Consider the following 17,342-nt stretch of genomic DNA (forward strand, 5'->3'; position numbering starts at 1 on the left):
AAACTTTGACAAATGGCCTATTGTACAGGAGCTTCAAAGATTTTTAACCTCCTACATCACCTTGAAAAGGAGGTTAATGTTGTGGGTCATGCATTGATCCAGAGAACACTGGACAAGTTTGTCTCTGCATTGTGCATTCACAGTGCCAGACATGCCACTCTGGTGACAGATGGTGACACTCCAAAATAAATATTTGTGAGTGAATACTGTTACAGTCCATTTTGTTTTTACATTTTATATTTATGCTATGAAAGTCAGTGTAATGTAGTTTCAAACTGCAAAAAACAGAACATAAAAAATTTTTAATGTCTATCTTTGGATCTTTAAGAGGTGTATATAGCTCTGCTAACTTACACTTTGTGTAAAGTTGTAACATGCTGTAGAGTATTAATTGCCTTGAATAAAAGCATCAGCTAAATAATTGGATAATAATAATAGCATATTGCTCAGTTAGAATGTTGGTATGGTTTTGTTTCCATATTGTATATGTTTAAACTCTAAAGAACTTAGTTATGGTAAATGAGATGTTTTTCCTCACAGGACTGCAGGCTTTTCTTTTGGACAATTTCCCTTTTTGGACTAATATATTATGAAATGAATAACACAGTACAGTAGAATCTCAGAGTTGTGAACATCAGAGATACTTTATAACTGACCAGTCAACCACACGCCTCATTTGGAACTGGAAGTACGCAATCAGGCAGTAGCAGAGACAAAAAATAAAGTAAATACAGTATAGTACTGTGCTAAATGTAAACTTCTTTAAAAAAGGAAAGCAGCATTTTTCTTCTGCATAGTAAAGTTTCAAAGCTGTATTAAGTCAATGTTCGGTTGTAAACTTTTTTTAAACAACCATAATGTTTTGTTCAGAGTTACAAACATTTCAAAGTTACGTACAACCTCCATAACTCTGAGATTCTACTGTGTGTGTTTATTTTTTTCATTTAATAAAATCTTAGTGGGTTTCTTTAACTCTGTTTTTTGGTATGAGAAATTACAATAGCTCTGATTTGTCACTTTCCTGGCATTATAGAGACCTAGAACTGTTATCAAAAACTACAATCTGCAGGTTATTTCTGTGTGTGTGTGTGTGTGTGTGTGTGTGTGTGTGTATAATATAAAAAAAATAAAGTCAGATCTATAAGAATATCTAAGGACTATAATATTATGGTTACAATGCACAGGATAAGCTTTTTAAAGTGCAATTTGTGTTCCAAAAACTTAAAACTTCACCACTTGTGATCCTCGTCTGGCTTTGTGGATATTGGTGATCTGGCAGCTTCTGTAAGGAAATTCAAATTAACCATTGTATACCTTTTTCATTACAGGAACAGTTTACAGCAATGAGAGACCTCTACATGAAAAATGGACAAGGCTTTGCATTAGTATATTCCATCACAGCACAGTCCACATTTAACGACTTACAAGACCTAAGAGAACAGATTCTTCGGGTCAAAGACACTGATGATGTGAGCAGTCCCCTGTTGTAGAAAAAACTGATATTTAAAGTCCTCATTATAAATGCTTTTTAAAGCTGTACTTGCTCTAATCAGATACATCATTGAATTCATTTCAAGCTTTAATTTGAAAGGCAAATTGACCAGTATGTGCATTGTACTGAAAATGTCTTCTGCAACAAGCAGTCAGGAAAAAAAAATCATATGCACTTTTGTATGGTGTCTAAGGTGAATCTGTCACATGGTCTGTTAATCTTTTTTTGCTTTTAAATGCTCCATAAGTGTATATATAAGCTTATTTTGACTAGTACATCTAAAGCAAAAGTACTGCAGAAGACCCCATCTTTAAAGCTGCTGAGTTTGGTCTAACAATTTCAGTCTTCATTGTTGTTCTGTGAGTGCTTATAACAGTTAGCTATAACCCAATTTTGCTTTCAACAGTATTGTTATAAAATGAGTATTTTAGCTGTAGACACATCTTTGAATTTCTTGCTTACTGAAAGATGTACTGTAATTGTTAAGCAAAATGGGTCATTTTGACAGCTTTCTTTTTTGAGATAGTACTTGCAAAACTAAGCTTAGTATTACTTTCACACAATCTTAATTTGTATCCCTCTTTTACTAATGACTGGTCTTGAAAATCTTAATGAGACTGAGCCTTTCAGCATTTAGTTGGGGCTATATTACTACAGTACAGGAAGTACATGGATAATTTATCACTTGAGTGAGGGATAACTTTCAAAAGTTTGAGTTTTATTGTTGCTTAAACTTGTGTTGAAGAGCAAAAGAAATTATTGCATAAAGGAAAAAAGAGGTAGATTTAATGTGAACAGCTGAGTAACAAAAGTCTTAAAAGTATTTTAAAGGGGGTGATATCATTAATTTATTTAATGTTCATGAGTAACACCCTGTTCCACTTCCTTCTTAGAATCATTTGTTGGCTTCTGAAGATCATAATCTTGTTTACAGTAACAGACATTAATGGGGGCGGAGGGAAGCTACTTCCAGTTTTTAGTTAATCTATTTAATGTTCATGAGAGATCTTGATTAATCTCCCTGAATAGATATAGCTACATCTGCTACCACTACTGTAGGGACACAGGAGACATTGAACTTTTAAATTTCAGGAAAGTTTGTTGTGGGTGTACTAGTACATGCACAAGATCTGGTGCAAGTCTTCACCTCAGTTAATTCTCTTATCTCTAATGGAACCGTAAGAGCAAGTATCATTCCAGTGTCATGAATGGAGGAAGAACTTCATTTCTAGATAACGTGAATCTTTTATTTGCATCCAAACCCGAACAAGTTGTTTTTCTATTTAGCAACAAATGAGCATTGCAAGGAATTGGACGAAAACCAAGGCAACTCTTAAGATTTTTAAACGGAGTCTTAATTCAAAGCGTCATGCTTTTATGGGCAAATAGGAAACATCCAAAGGCTGCCTGAGTGGTGTATTTAGAATGACTTGGTACTGAAACATGTATACTATTTTTATAAACTCCAATCTGAAAGTCATTCAAAAGAAGTGGAGGGAAAAGAGCACTAATATAGAGGATGAGAGTTCCAGGTTGCCACTTTGGCTAAAAACTAATCCTCTTTACATGGTTTCATAGTTTTTTCCTGTTTAAATCAAGATTGGAAATAAGGTGTAAATTTTTAAGAGTAACTAACCATTGGAACAACTTACCAACAGTTGTGGATTCTCCATCACTGACAAATTTTAAATCTAGACTGGATGTTTTTCTAAAATATATGTTCTAGGAATTATTTTGGTGAATTTCGGTTGCCTGTGTTTTATACAGGACGTCTGACTAGATCAGTGGTTTTCAACCGTTTTTCATTTGCAGAACCCTAAAATATTTCAAATGGCGGTGCGGATCTATTTGGGAATTGTAGGCATAGATCACAGCTTGAAAACCCCTGGACTAGATCACAATGATCCTTTCTGGCCTTGGAATCTATGAAGTGGGCGAGCTAAGTCTGGGTAAACTCCTCAAGGCCAGATCATCCAATCTGTATTCAAGTAATAAAACTCAATGAAGGCTTGCCTGGCAAACTATAGGGTTTGTCCTTAAAGTGCAGTTCCGCTTTGAAAAGTGACTGGTAAAATGAAGTTAAAAGATTTTGTGGGGCTGTTTCAGTGCCATCCAGGTCAAATGTTAGCACTAGCAACTAGAAAAAAACCTGTCAGCTGGCTTCTTTCCTCTTGTGCATCATCTCAGCCGTGTGAACTAAATTGTGTCCGCTGTGATATCTTGTGTAACCCTGTATTTGGGTTTTCAGAGTAACTTACCTGTCAATGGAGCTAAAGTAAACAATTCTACTGAGGCACTGCACAAGAAGGAATAGAATCCAGCTTGCTCTCCTCTATTCTTGTTAGCTCTGCAGAACTAACCAGTTATGGAAGTAAAACTAACTGCTTACGTCAGTAAGCGGGTCTGATTTTGAATAGAAGGAGCAAATCTCTGCATTTTAGAAAGAGGTCACTGTACATAAAATCTCACTTTAAATGAATAGCTGTATTTCAGGGCTTTTCCAAGTGTATTTGAAGGTACCTCAGGAAATCTAGTGGTAAAGCAGACTCCAGTCTATACCAACCATATTTTAAAATGTGACATGGAACCTGCTACACTGATCAGCTTAGTTTCCACCACCCCCCCTTTAATTCTTAGCCTCGTAACCTTCTCATCAGTGTGTTTATGGGTTACTGCTTTTTATTCCACAAGAAGTGGGATGTGTGGAGGAAAAATCTGGGTTACTTATTAGGAACTGAAGTTCTTCAAATAGCTAATCCTAACACATTCATCCTATCTGCTCTACTTGCCATTCCCAAATCACTTCAAATTATTTACATCTGACAGATAATGGAAACTGAAGCGGGAACATGTCCCGTGTGTTTCTATATAGGTGTGGGGTGGCTGGCACTCAGTGTGCATCAAACTTTCCTGAAACTTAGTTCCCAGCAACTCCTGGGTCCAATGGCAGTGTGCACAGGCAAAGAGTGGGGATTATGGACATTACCCACTTTGAAAACTCCAGTTACAGGTAAGTAACTCAGCTATTTGTCATTAATTCAAGGTCAGAAACTAAGCTTGGTTTCACTTCAGTTATTTGAATAACACAGCCTTCTCTGAGTGTTTGCCCCATAATGAATTATTGCAGTCTTTTAGGAAAGAGATACTTGGGGGAAGATAGAGCAGTGCAGAAGCAAATTTTCTCTGACAAGGCTAAAAGAATTTGGCAAACAGCTTTGAGTAAACTGCATCAAAACTGTTCTCTCCACCAAATCAGTTGGAAAGCTTAGAATGCTATAGCTAAGTTCCACAGCCATGTATTTTCTACCAAATGATGATATAAACTACTTTTTAGGGCTGTCAAGCAATTAAAAAAAAATAAATCATGATTAATCCTACAATTAATAGAACTGTTAATAATAGGATACCATTTATTTAAATAGTTTGATGTTTTCTACATTTTCAAATGTGTTGATTTCACTTACAACACAGAATACAAAGTGTACAGTGCTCGCTTTATATTTTTGATTACAAATTTGCACTGTAAAAAACAAGAGTACTTTTCAATTCACCTAATACAAGTACAGTAGTGCAATCTCAATCATGAAAATTGAACTTGCAGATGTAGAATTACGTACAAAAAAATTGCATTCAAAAACAAAACCATGTCAAACTTTGGACCCTACAAGTCCGCTCAGTCTTATTTCTTGTTCAGCCAATCACTCAGACAAACAAGTTTGTTTACATTTGCAGGAGATAATGCTGCTCGCTTCTTGTTTACAGTATCACCTAAAAGTGAGAATAGGTGTTCACATGGCACTGTTGTAGCTGGCATCGCAAAATATTTATGTGCCAGATGCACTAAAGATTCAGATGTCCCTTCATGCTTCAATCACCATTTGAGAGGACATGCGTCCATGTTCATAAGGGGTTCTGTTCGATAACCATCCAAAGCAGTGCTGACCAACGCATGTTCATTTTCATCATCTGAGTCAGTCAGATGCCACTAGCCGAAGGTTGATTTTTCTTTTTTGGTGGTTCGGGTTATGTAGTTTCTGCATCGGAGTGTTGCTCTTTTAAGACTTCTAAAAGCATGCTCTACACCTCATCCTGCTCAGATTTTGGAAGCCCTTCAGATTCTTAAACCTTGGATCGACTGATCTAGCTATCTTTAGAAATTTCACATTGGTATCTTCTTTCTTTTTTGTCAAATCTGCAGTGAAATTGTTCGCTTTAAGAACATGTGCTGGGTCATCATCTGAGACTGCTATAACATGAAATATATGGCAGAATGTGGGTAAAATAGAGTAGGAGATGTACAATTCTCCCCCAAGAAGTTGTTAAAAAAACAATGCGTTCATTAAATTTGTGACAAATGTCATCAGTTATGGAAGCATGTCCTCTGGAATGAAGCATGAAGGGGTATATGAATGTTTAGCATAGCTGGCACGTAAAGACCTTGCAATGCCAACTACAAAAATGCCATGCACGCTCCTGTTCTCACTTTCAGGTGACATTGTAAATAAGAAGAGGGCGGCATTATGTCCCATAAATGTAAACAAACTTGTTTGTTTCAGTGATTGGCTGTACAAGAAATAGGACTGAGTGGACTTCTAGGCGCTAAAGTTTTACATTTTGTTTTTGGGTGAAGTTATGTAACACACACAAATCTACATTTGTAAGTTGCACTTTAACAATAGAGATTTCACTACAGAACTTGTATGAGGTGAATTAAAAAATACTATTTCTTTTGTTTGCCATTTTTCAAGTGCAAATATTTGTAATCAAAAATAAGCATATAAAGTGAGCATTGTATACTTTGAATACTTGTAATTGAAATCAATATTTGAATGTAGAAAAACATCCAAAAATATTTAATAAATTTCAATTGGTATTGTTTAACAGTACAATTAAAAATTGCAATTAAGCGTGATTAATTTTTTGAGTTAATCGTGTGAGTTAACTGCCATTAATCAACAGCCCTACTTCTTTTGTATTTTCCAAGGACACTCCTAATTTTCTGTTTTACAGTTAGTCTTTTGCGGTGGGGGGGCAAATAAGCCTGCAAAAAAAAAATAATAATAAATTGAGTACAGTTGTCATGGGATAAGAGGGAAGATCCTTTCATGGACTGAGAACTGGTTAAAAGACAGGGAACAAAGGGTAGGAGTAAATGGTAAATTTTCAGAATGGAGAGGGGTAACGAGTAGTGTTCCCTAAGGGTCAGTCCTACGACCAATCCTGTTCAACTTATTCATAAATGATCTGTAGAAAGGGGTAAACAGTGAGGTGGCAAAGTTTGCAGATGATACTAAACTCCTCAAGATAGTTAAGACCAAAGCAGACTGTGAAGAACTTCAAAAAGATCTCACAAAACTAAGTGATTGAGCAACAAATTGGCAAATTAAATTTAATGTGGATAAATGTAAAATAATGCACACTGGAAAAAATAACCCAAATTATACATACAATATAGATTCATAGATTATAGGACTGGAAGGGACCTCGAGAGGTCATAGAGTCCAGTCTCCTGCCCGCATGGCAGGACCAAATACTGTCTAGACCATCCCTGATAGACATTTATCTAACCTACTCTTAAATATCTCCAGAGACGGAGATTCCACAACCAGTCCAGTCCCCTGCCTTCACTAGCAGGGCCAAGTACTGATTTTACCCCAGATTCCTAAGTGGCCTCCTCAAGGATTGAACTCACAACCCTGGGTTTAGCAGGCCAATGCTCTAGCCACTGAGCTATCCCTCCCCCCTAAGTCAACATACTTAGATCAACTTACCGTGGTGTCTTCACGTTGGTGAGTCGACGGGAGATCGCTTGGGGTCAATTCATCGTGTCTGGACTAGACGCGATAAATCGACCTCCGCTGGATCGATCGCTGCCCGCCGATCTGGCAGGTAGTGTAGACATACCCTAGGACTATAACAGGGTTTAAAAGAGAACTAGATAAATTCATGGAGGTTAAGCCCATTAATGGCTATTAGCCAGGATGGGTAAGGAATGGTGTCCCTAGCCTCTGTCAGAGGGTGGAGATGGATGGCAGGAGAGAGATCTCTTGATCATTACCTGTAAGGTTCACTCCCTCTGGGGCACCTGGCATTGGCCACTGTCGGAGACAGGATATTGGGCTGGATGGACCTTTGGTCTGACCCAGTATGGCCATTCTTATGTTTATGTTCACTGTTCTGACTGAGGCCACAGCTCTTGTTGGACAGTTAGAGGTTGCCTGTTGTCTTATTCCCAGACTACCTTTGTTGCTGTTCTTGTCATGTTGCAGCTCTGTCTCCCATGTAAAAGTCACAAGATAGCAGGTCAGAGGAGATGTGAGCAAAAAAAGTGCATCACAGCATCTTAATTCTGGGGTCTTAATGAGTTCCCTTAATTGCTTTTGCGACTGCCTTATTAGTAGAGCAAAACAAAGGCATTTACTAGTACAATAACTAACAGCTAAACATTATGGTTCTGGGCATTAAACAAAATATTCTAATTGGCTGGTTTCAGAGGCTTGATGTTTTAACCATGTTTAAATTGATTAAAAAATGCATGACACATCACTAACCTTGTCATGGGTTCTGGCTTATTATAATGGTTAACATCGACTTATGTAAATAAGGTGTCAAAGGAAATAGTGAATTTCTCCTCTACTCCCTCCTTTTGTTAATGTATAAAACACACACAGGTCTTGGGTTTTTCTGCCTTTGCTTCTACCTTCTCCCTTTTCCTGTTCAGTTGTTAAACTTTGCAGGCATCTGGATAACTGATGGATTATATCTTCAGAAGGTAAATCGGCTCCTAATTTTACTGAGCTGTCTGAAAAATATTGCAGCTGCTGGAGAGGGGTATCTCACTTATCCTCTAGCTGTCTTGCTTGAAATACTTCAGAGGCACCTGGAATGCTATTCTTAGTTCAATGTAAAGCTAACTTTTGGAGGATTAGAGTAGAAAATTTTGACATTTTCAGAAGTTCCTTTCTGAGGGAGAAATAGAGGGATGCAGATCAATATTTCTTAAAGATTTTCTTTTTTCCTTTTGAGCACAATCGTGGCTTTTGAGCGCACGGGAGAAACCTTTGAGTGTTCAGTTCGCAGTCCCAGCAACATCTGTGAAATTAGAGGGCCGTATAGGGCTCACAGTGCACAGATTATAGAGTCAGAGCCCAATCTACTTCTCCCTCTTGGCTGCTTAGAGTGGAGGGGTCTTTCTGAATGTTGATGAGGGCTGGGAAAGAAGAAGGAATATATTTCCCTACCCTATGAAGCAGGTTCTCTTTGGTGCGCAGATATTATGGGACGAGAGATACTTCTGAGGTACTCTTTTTTTTTTTTTATTATTTTTTTTTTATTTCACTGGTGTTTTCTTTTGAATTTGGCTATTCTACACAGCAAAATATGTTCTCACTCTTACTTCTGAGTAAGGCATGCTGCTGCGATTACTGCTGCACTTAATCTACCTTGGCAGTAGTTGAAAGGTATGAATAGGTATGTATGCAGGTGAGAGGGAGCATTGGTGGGTTAGGGAAATGAACTTAAATTCAATATCAAAACCAAAAATTTGGCTATACAGTTGGCCTTATCCTTGTGCTTTAACACTATTCAACTGAACTTCTAAGACACTTTAATGCTTTTAAAAATAAATGCTTTTAAGAAATGGTGCAGTGTTCATTGACTTCTTGGATAGATGAGGTATTGAATGTGTTCACTGACAAAACATGACTGGCTGTGCTCATGCTGTATCTGTAAACATTCTGGTAAATGTGAAATTTGAGAATTGAATAATTCACTGTTGAATTTCTGTAAAGTAAATACTGCACACTGCTGATAGCCATTCAGGTAAGTGCAGTGAAGGAGTCTTACACAGGGATACAAACTAGACAACACAGATACTTTCTAAAGAATCCTGGTTCAACAGGACCTGGAGGATTCATAGACTCCAAGGCCAGAAGGACCACTCTGATCATCTAACCCAACCCTCCTGTATCATACAGGCCATAGAACTTCTCCAAAATTCCCGTTGTAAAGCATACCTTCTAGAAAAGCATCCAATCTTCATTTAAATGTTGTGATGGGGAATCCACCACAAACCTTAAGTTGTTCCAGTGGTTAATTATGCTAATTGTTATTTTAAAAAAAAAAAAAATCCCTGTTTCAGGGTATCATGGTCCAGAGAATTCCAGGTAGCCCTTTCATTAAGAGCAGTTGCTCATTAAGAAGCTTCCATATATAGATGGAGTTTCAGTCAAGTAGTGACATCACTCCTTTCAGAACAAAGATCCACCTAGTTAGAGAACTTATGTAAGGTCCGCACCAGAAGGGGTGAATTCTCTTGATGTGGGCCTCCGATTAGAGCAAAACGCTAATACTGTGGCTATTAGTGTATACATGGTTGACTGTGCAAGAGCAACCTTTCCACCATAACATGGCTGAAAACAAGGTTCTGGGGGCTTGGAAGAATTATTTATTTTTTTTTTTTTTGGTGTTTGCTCTTTATGAAAAATAACTATTGTGTACACTTAAAAAAATTGTAACTACAATGTAGTAAAACGTCAAATAAACCCATATAACTGCTGCCCTCCACCTCTTCACACGCCCTTCTGAAGTCAGAGTTAAAGTTGAGTAAGGGTGGGAAACTTGAACAGGAGTTGTGTGGTCTCAACTTGTAATTTAACCTGTCAAGTAGTTTTTTCACTAGCTGAATACAGCTGGCAGTCTTCAGTTAGGAGAGGCCTTGGAGTGAATAGCTTGAGCTGACTTAATAAAACAAACTCTCTTGAAGTATTTTGCACATGTGACCAGATCCTGGGATAATCAACAGTTTAGTTTACAGTTCCGTAACCCGATCATCTTCAAATCAAAATGACTTGATAACAAGTAGCACAAAAAATCTGCTTCATGTAAGATACCAGGTTTCTCTTGTGCTGCCCTTTTTTCCCCCATCGGTTGTAATGATTCAGCTTCTGGCTTCAACTTTATATATAAATTAAAATATCTGTCCTATTTAGGTGCCAATGATTCTAGTTGGCAACAAGTGTGACTTGGAAGATGAAAGAGTTGTGGGAAAGGAGCAAGGACAGAATCTAGCAAGGCAATGGAATAACTGTGCATTCTTAGAGTCTTCTGCAAAATCAAAAATAAATGTTAATGAGGTAAGGCTTTTAATACCTTATGAAAAAACAAATGAATGGCTTTTCTAACAACTTGCTGCTTCTTGCTGTCTAAAAACAAAATTCTGAACTTCATGTTAAATTCCCTTAGATTTCAGTGGGCAGAATTGTACCCTGTAAGAAATTTTACATTATCAGATGCCTGTAATCAAGACTTACCTAGCTGTTTACAGCTAGCTTCCTAATTATAAACTTACGGCTTTGGGCTTGCAACTGCTTTTGTTTCTACTTGTTACAGATTTTTCACTGAACATGTAAGCATTTCATTATTGTACTCAATTGTTCATTGAAAACACATTGGGCAGAACACTTATTCTTGCTTTTTCAAGTTTTTTTTTTTTACTCTTGTGATAGAGATGGAACTACAGGATAGCTTCTTGGAGACCAGTAGGGAGTATCCCTGCCACAAGAAATGTCTTGCACAAATGTTACAAATTGTGTTAATATAAATGATCTTTTGGGGTCTTGTAGGCCTTAAGCATGTCTAATTTTAAACTATATCATAGCTAATGTGTATTTTCTGATTTAGAATTTCTGGAGACTACCTGTTAGCCAATAGATAAATCCATTTGGTTAATGGTAAAAGTAATATATTTTATTGGATTAGAACATAGGTTCTCAAACTGGGGGTTGGGACCCCTCAGGGGATCGTGAGGTATTTACATGGAGGGGGGTCGCGAGCTGTCAGCCTCCACCCCAACCCCACTTTGCTTCAAGCATTTATAATGGTGTTAAATATATAAAGAAGTGTTTTTAAATATTAAGGAGGATTGCACTCAGAGGCTTGCTATGTGAAAGGGGTCACCAGTACAAAAGTTTGAGAATCACTGGATTAGACTTCATGCAGTAGAAATACGTAGGAATAGAATATTCCAATGTGGAAAATGCCCGGGAAATAACTACTAGTGCAGCTACAACCTATGAACTTGTTGCAAGACATTCAGAGATTGAGAGGAGATGATATTGGGGGGAGACAGAACCTTATTTATAAGTGAAGCACATGCTATTTAATTGTAGTATTTAGAACTGTTGACTTGCATCTAAATTAGTGTTCTCACGAAATTCCAGTCCTCGTACAATTCCAGTTAGATATGTATTCCTACGCTTTCCGTCCCAGTTTATGTACTTTTTTGCTATGAGCTTTTCAATTATTGCCACATTTTATCCCTGAGGAAGCTGCTGAATTAAACTTTTATTTTGATTAAAAATCAGGATAGTACTCAGATATTAAACAAGTTATTAAATTAGACTGATTTTTTTCATATATTTAAACACAAAATTGATCTTATCAAATGTGTAACTTATACCTGACTGGTTACAAAGCATGTAACATTCTAAAATATACAATAGAATTCTACTAGAATCCTCTTAAAGAAATATTATCTCTTTAGGAGGAGTAATTCTATAAAAAGTACATAAACTGCTTATGGCTCAATTTTGTCCACTGTATTTGACCTGAACACTTAATTACAAATCAAAACAATGCATATAGTTAATCATGTTGGAGTGTGAAATACAGTTCAAATATATGTGGATACAGGAAACTTTGTCTGCAAGATAAGCTGCTCTTGATGCTTAGGGAGGTATTATACCTCACTTCCAGTTAAACTGAAAAAACCTTGGCAGCTTTAACTAGAGGGGGAGGTAGAAAACAAATAGGTATCTGCTAATATTTTAAATAGGTCTCAAAACATGAAGGTTAAATGTGCACATTTTTAAGTGAACAATGTATGAAAAGCTTAGAGGCTAAAAGTCAGAAGTGGCTTAAATTGCCTAAACTAGGAACTTCTTGTATTCACAGATCTTTTATGACCTTGTGCGGCAAATTAACAGAAAAACTCCAGTGCCTGGAAAAGCACGCAAAAAGTCATCGTGTCAGCTACTTTAATTCATAGATGTACTGTAGCTCTGAGCCAGGTAAGCTCGCTCACTTATTTCCTTAATTTTCTCTGCTTTTTTGTTATTGTTGACCTACCACTAATTGTTTTTCAAAGGTTCAATTTAGCTATTCAAGTAATAGGAGTGCAAAATAGGATCAGAGACTTTATTTGTTTTAACATAGAAATAAAAGTATTTGAAATAGGTTTTTTGGGCTCTGCCATTCCAGAGTCAAATGCAAAGGCATGCATAAGATATGCCTCTCGCACTGATGGACCAAAATCTTTTGACGGACTAAAGAAACAACCTTGCAGAGACATCAGAAAATGTAAATATCATATGAGATATCTTAAAGCATTAAATGTAACTAGCCAAAAATAGGCAGGCTTGTATGAAGTCTGATTAAACTAAATGTATCTTACTGACAAAATAATTGCAGTTTTGGAAGACTGTAGTGTACCACTGTACAGCTAAAATGTCATCTTTTGCTTTGTGATCTGCTATAAATATGTGCATAGGCTTATAGAATGTGTGTTAAGCTATTGTTTTTTTTTTTAACAACTTGCTCTGAACTGTAAGAGCCTCGTGTAGGTTTCCGTAACTTAAAAACATACATTGTCCTGATAGAGCAGTTAGTCTTTTAAAAAAAGAAAGATGTTGCAACGTGTATATTTGGAAGTGAGCTATTGGACAATCCATGTTTCATATGTATCACTCCTTGAAACTTTTTTTACCTAGAGCTGTTGGTTTACTAGATTAACTTTTTTTTAGTGTGACAATTAACTAATGCCTTATATATTTTAAGAAGGCTAAGAGCAAGCTTAAGCCTGCACTTTTTTTGGCAAGATTTTTGAGAAATTGGTGAGTCACTGACATCACAGGGTGTCCTCGGATTTCCTTTTTCCTGGTCACTTGCATTTTCAGCCTGGGTATGGAGACAATGCTATACTCTCATGGTTGTCCTGTCATTGGACAACTGTCACCTGTTCATCTTGATTCTTTCATGTCTGTTGTCCCCCTTCAGTAGCCTGTTCAAATGGATAGGATTGCATTTCAGTAGTTCTATTCTTTCTCAGAGTTCTGGTACAGGATTGTCTCATCCCTCCCACTCAGTGTATTTGAAGCTTGTGCGGGAGGTGGGAGTTTTGCTCTCTGAGCTATGGTATCATTAGTATAGTGATAACACGCAGACCTGTCTTAAAATTCAGACAGTGCATTGTCTTTTCTCTTCCAGTATCTGGCCAAAAAACAGTCTAGGCTGAGTGAAGTGTCTGAATCCAAATAAAATTTGAGATTGTTTGGTTCCAGAAGCATCTGGAGAGATTGGCAAGAAAAAAGTAAACTGATGGGTCTGGACCAAAACCCCAGATAGATGCCCCTGAACACTGGTAGAAGTGGCAGTATTCTATGCACTACTAATAATCCAAACCCTAACTGCATGGTTTGGGCTCATCACCAGTGTAGATATCCAGGAATCAAGCAAATGGGAAAGATTTTTTTTTTTTCATGGCTGAGTTACTGAAATTTTAAACCTGGTGCTACAAATTGGGGTTTTGATACTTTGCTGCTGCATAGTCTCACCACTTCAATCACTCTACATCAGAATCCCATGGTTTACAAAGTTGTTATAGCAAATGATTGATGCTAGTGTTTAAGGTCATTTAAATGCATTCTGCCTATATTAACCCTAATCTCATTAAATTCACACTGACTAATGGTGTGCCTATGGGGGCATCAGCATCCACCTGTTTTTTCGGGGGTGAGGGTTTTTTGCCTGTCAAATTAATGTCTTTATAAATCCAAGTGTCAGAGATTGTAGTTCTTCACATGACTGCACTAGTGACTCAACACAATAGGCAGAGCACATTGAAAGAAGTGTTTAAAGGAAAACTTAAACTCCTGGTTTTCATTGCTTCTTAATATTTAACAAGGAAGGTATAAAGGTAGAAACTATACTTAATTTACACTTTTATTTTGTAATAAACCTGAGGTGCCTCTTTGGGTAGGTTTTTGTTTGTTTGTTTTTCTCTTGCCCATATAATGCTACATTCCCATTTCTAAATTTATCATAAATTCTCCATCTGATTAGTTTTCTGAAACTTTCTTTTAAAGAGGCAGCTTCCAGGGCTGTTTTCATTGAAAGGGTGAAAGTGAAAAGTGTCCAATTACCGTGAATACCCACATAACTTTGGAGTATTGAGGTTAAAAAGGTCAGGTAATACACTTGTACACAAGTAATAAAAATACACTTATAAAAATGTAGTACTGTTTTTTAAATAAAACTTCAGTTTTGGTGACACATTGGCTGATTGGCCCATAAAGCTAGTCCCCCTTTCTCACAATATCCTCATCAACCAATCTGACTTCCTTTTCTAAGGTTCCTTTTATAACTAAATTATGTTTAATGTACTTGTAAAATTTTGCTTCTGACCAAAATCATTTGGAAAAAATCTTTAAAATCCATTTTGTTGGGCTTTTGAATGAACTGATTTAGTATAAGTGTGCTATAAAAATGTTAGGAAAGTTTAAAAAAACTTAATCCTCAGAGCCCTTTTAACAATTTTTATAATAGTCTTCTATTATATCTGATCCAAAATCTGTCAAATGCATCATTTCACATGACTTAAAGGAAAAATAAGTTGCTGGAATAAATGTCTGTCACAACTTTTAACTTTCCAGCATGAAAGCTGAGTCCTGTGTTTCCTAAGCATGTGCATGAGCTGTTTCAGACAAAAGGCAGAACTTTTGAGATCTGATTTGGAGGGGGGAAGAGAGATGTTAGTACTAGGTAATGGATATTTATAATTTTTAAAAGGGACATAATTTAAATCAAACTTTTTACCTATTGTTGCAAGTTGCACCTAAAATTATTACTGTATTTCACTTTTAAATTTAATTAAATTTCAAGTTGATGTCACTGGGTCTATATATACTACTGATTTAGGGTCTTAGTAAATTTTGAAAGTAGCATTTAATTCACCTTAGTTACACTGAGATGCAGAACTCTTCAGTCCTAGAAAACTGTGCTTTAATACTAATCTGTTTCATTGTTACAGGTCTGAAGAACTGTTGCCCAATTCAACAGTGCCAGCATTCCAACTTTATTAAACCTACCAACATTTTAAATGGACTTTCCTGTGGTGGTACCCTTTAAGAAGTGGATGAAAGCTACTACATCAGTTTGCACATTCTAATCACTTTCCAGTGTCACGAGAGATTTTTACTTATAAATATTCTAAGTGTATGCAACTGGTAAAACCAGAGCCTACATCCAGTATTACTGATAAGAGACATTCATCCACCAATGTTATACATGTATGAAAACTGTGTACTGTATACTTCAATAATCCCCATACTTTCTATTGGAGAGTACAATAATGTAAATCCTGAAAGCACCACTATTTTAGCATAATAAAAGAAAGTCCAAAGAGCTCCTATATAGACTACTCCAGATAACTTTGCTTCATCGGTATTTGTAGCTTATTGTAACTTTTTTTAAAGAAATACAGGATCATCATCATCATATTATACAAAACCGCTTTGATTAACACAACAGCTTTAGTTTTTTAATTTTAGGAAAAACCTGTGGAGACAGTGATCTAGTCTTTAAAATAAGAGTCCTTTCATATGTCTGACTAAAGACATTGCCTTTAATATCTGTTGGGAGGGAAATGTCCAGACTTTTCAACCTTTTATTGTATGTTTCCTTTTCCTTGTTTACATAGGGAACAATGTTTATAGTTGTGTGTACAGTGGGGGTCTACAACAAGAAGTGTATATTTTAAAATGATTTTTTTAATGATTTAACAATTTTGTAAATCATTTTCAGGCTTCTGCAGCTGTAGATTCTCACTGTTAATTCCCTTGCTTGCTCATGCATAAGTGTATTTGCAATACCAAATATACAGGTTTTAGTACTTTTGCCTGTTAGTGATTGTTTTACATGTGTAACGTTTTGGTTGAGATGTTAAATGGTGGAAGAGTACTGTGGATGTGAATGTGGGAAGTAATTTTAATCATGTGTAATTGGTCACAGGGCCTAAGTTGCAGTAATTAACTTTTGCTGATTTATTTAACAATGCCTTGTTGCTTTGTATGAATTAACGTTTGGGTGTAAAGATTGTGTGTATATCCAACAGGGAGCCACAGTATTTAAATTGACCAACCTAATGTTACAACTGCTTTGAGGTGGCCAAATGTAAACTAAAAGCCTTAATTAAAAGTGGTGCAATTTTGTATGACTTAGCATCAGTAGTTCAATAAATTTGGATTGCCATGCAAGGGCTTGCATTACAATTATCTACTACTTGAATGTTTTGTGTAGTGTTTTAACAATGCCAGTAAATATGGGTTTAATAAATTTAAACATAATGTGCATTTTGCACTGTGAGACTTCATAGATCTTATGACCAAAAGGGATCATTATGATCATACAGTCTGGCATCCTGCATAACACAGGCCATAGGAATTCATCCAGTTTAATATGGGTGAGTAAATGCCCATTGATGACCAGGACTACAAATATTGTCTAGTGTTACCTAGACGCGGTGGGAGAGAGTTGCGAGGAAGTGTTTTTTTTGTCAGAGCACTAGTGGTACCACATTGAATTTTTTTTCTTTCCCTGTGGAAAAAAACACTTAGTAAAGGAAGCGATCTATAAAAAGGGATTTTGATGTTCAATGGCTGTTTTGGGGTACTTGAAAGTGTTATCTGTAACTATTGTTTGACTTTTTATACAATGATCTTATCTCTAAAATCAGCATGTTATGGCTATAAAGTCTCTCTGAATGAAGTGGACTAACATACTGCTTCTTTCTAGA

At 36.5% G+C, this 17,342-nt stretch overlaps 1 protein-coding gene across 1 annotated transcript in view; it reads left to right on the top strand.

The window, feature by feature from the left end:
• RAP1B (RAP1B, member of RAS oncogene family) overlaps positions 1 to 16,818 on the top strand; it is a 37,763-nt gene extending 20,945 nt beyond the window's left edge. The window contains exons 4-7 of the mRNA XM_054026016.1: positions 1,329 to 1,469; positions 10,483 to 10,626; positions 12,446 to 12,561; positions 15,579 to 16,818. Of these exons, the coding sequence (XP_053881991.1) occupies positions 1,329 to 1,469; positions 10,483 to 10,626; positions 12,446 to 12,532 (372 nt within the window). The 3' untranslated portion in view covers positions 12,533 to 12,561; positions 15,579 to 16,818. The remainder of the gene's footprint in view (positions 1 to 1,328; positions 1,470 to 10,482; positions 10,627 to 12,445; positions 12,562 to 15,578) is intronic.
• The last annotated feature ends 524 nt before the right edge of the window (positions 16,819 to 17,342 follow it).

This window comes from Malaclemys terrapin, chromosome 1, assembly GCF_027887155.1.
Source record: "Malaclemys terrapin pileata isolate rMalTer1 chromosome 1, rMalTer1.hap1, whole genome shotgun sequence".
Taxonomy (NCBI): domain Eukaryota; kingdom Metazoa; phylum Chordata; order Testudines; family Emydidae; genus Malaclemys; species Malaclemys terrapin.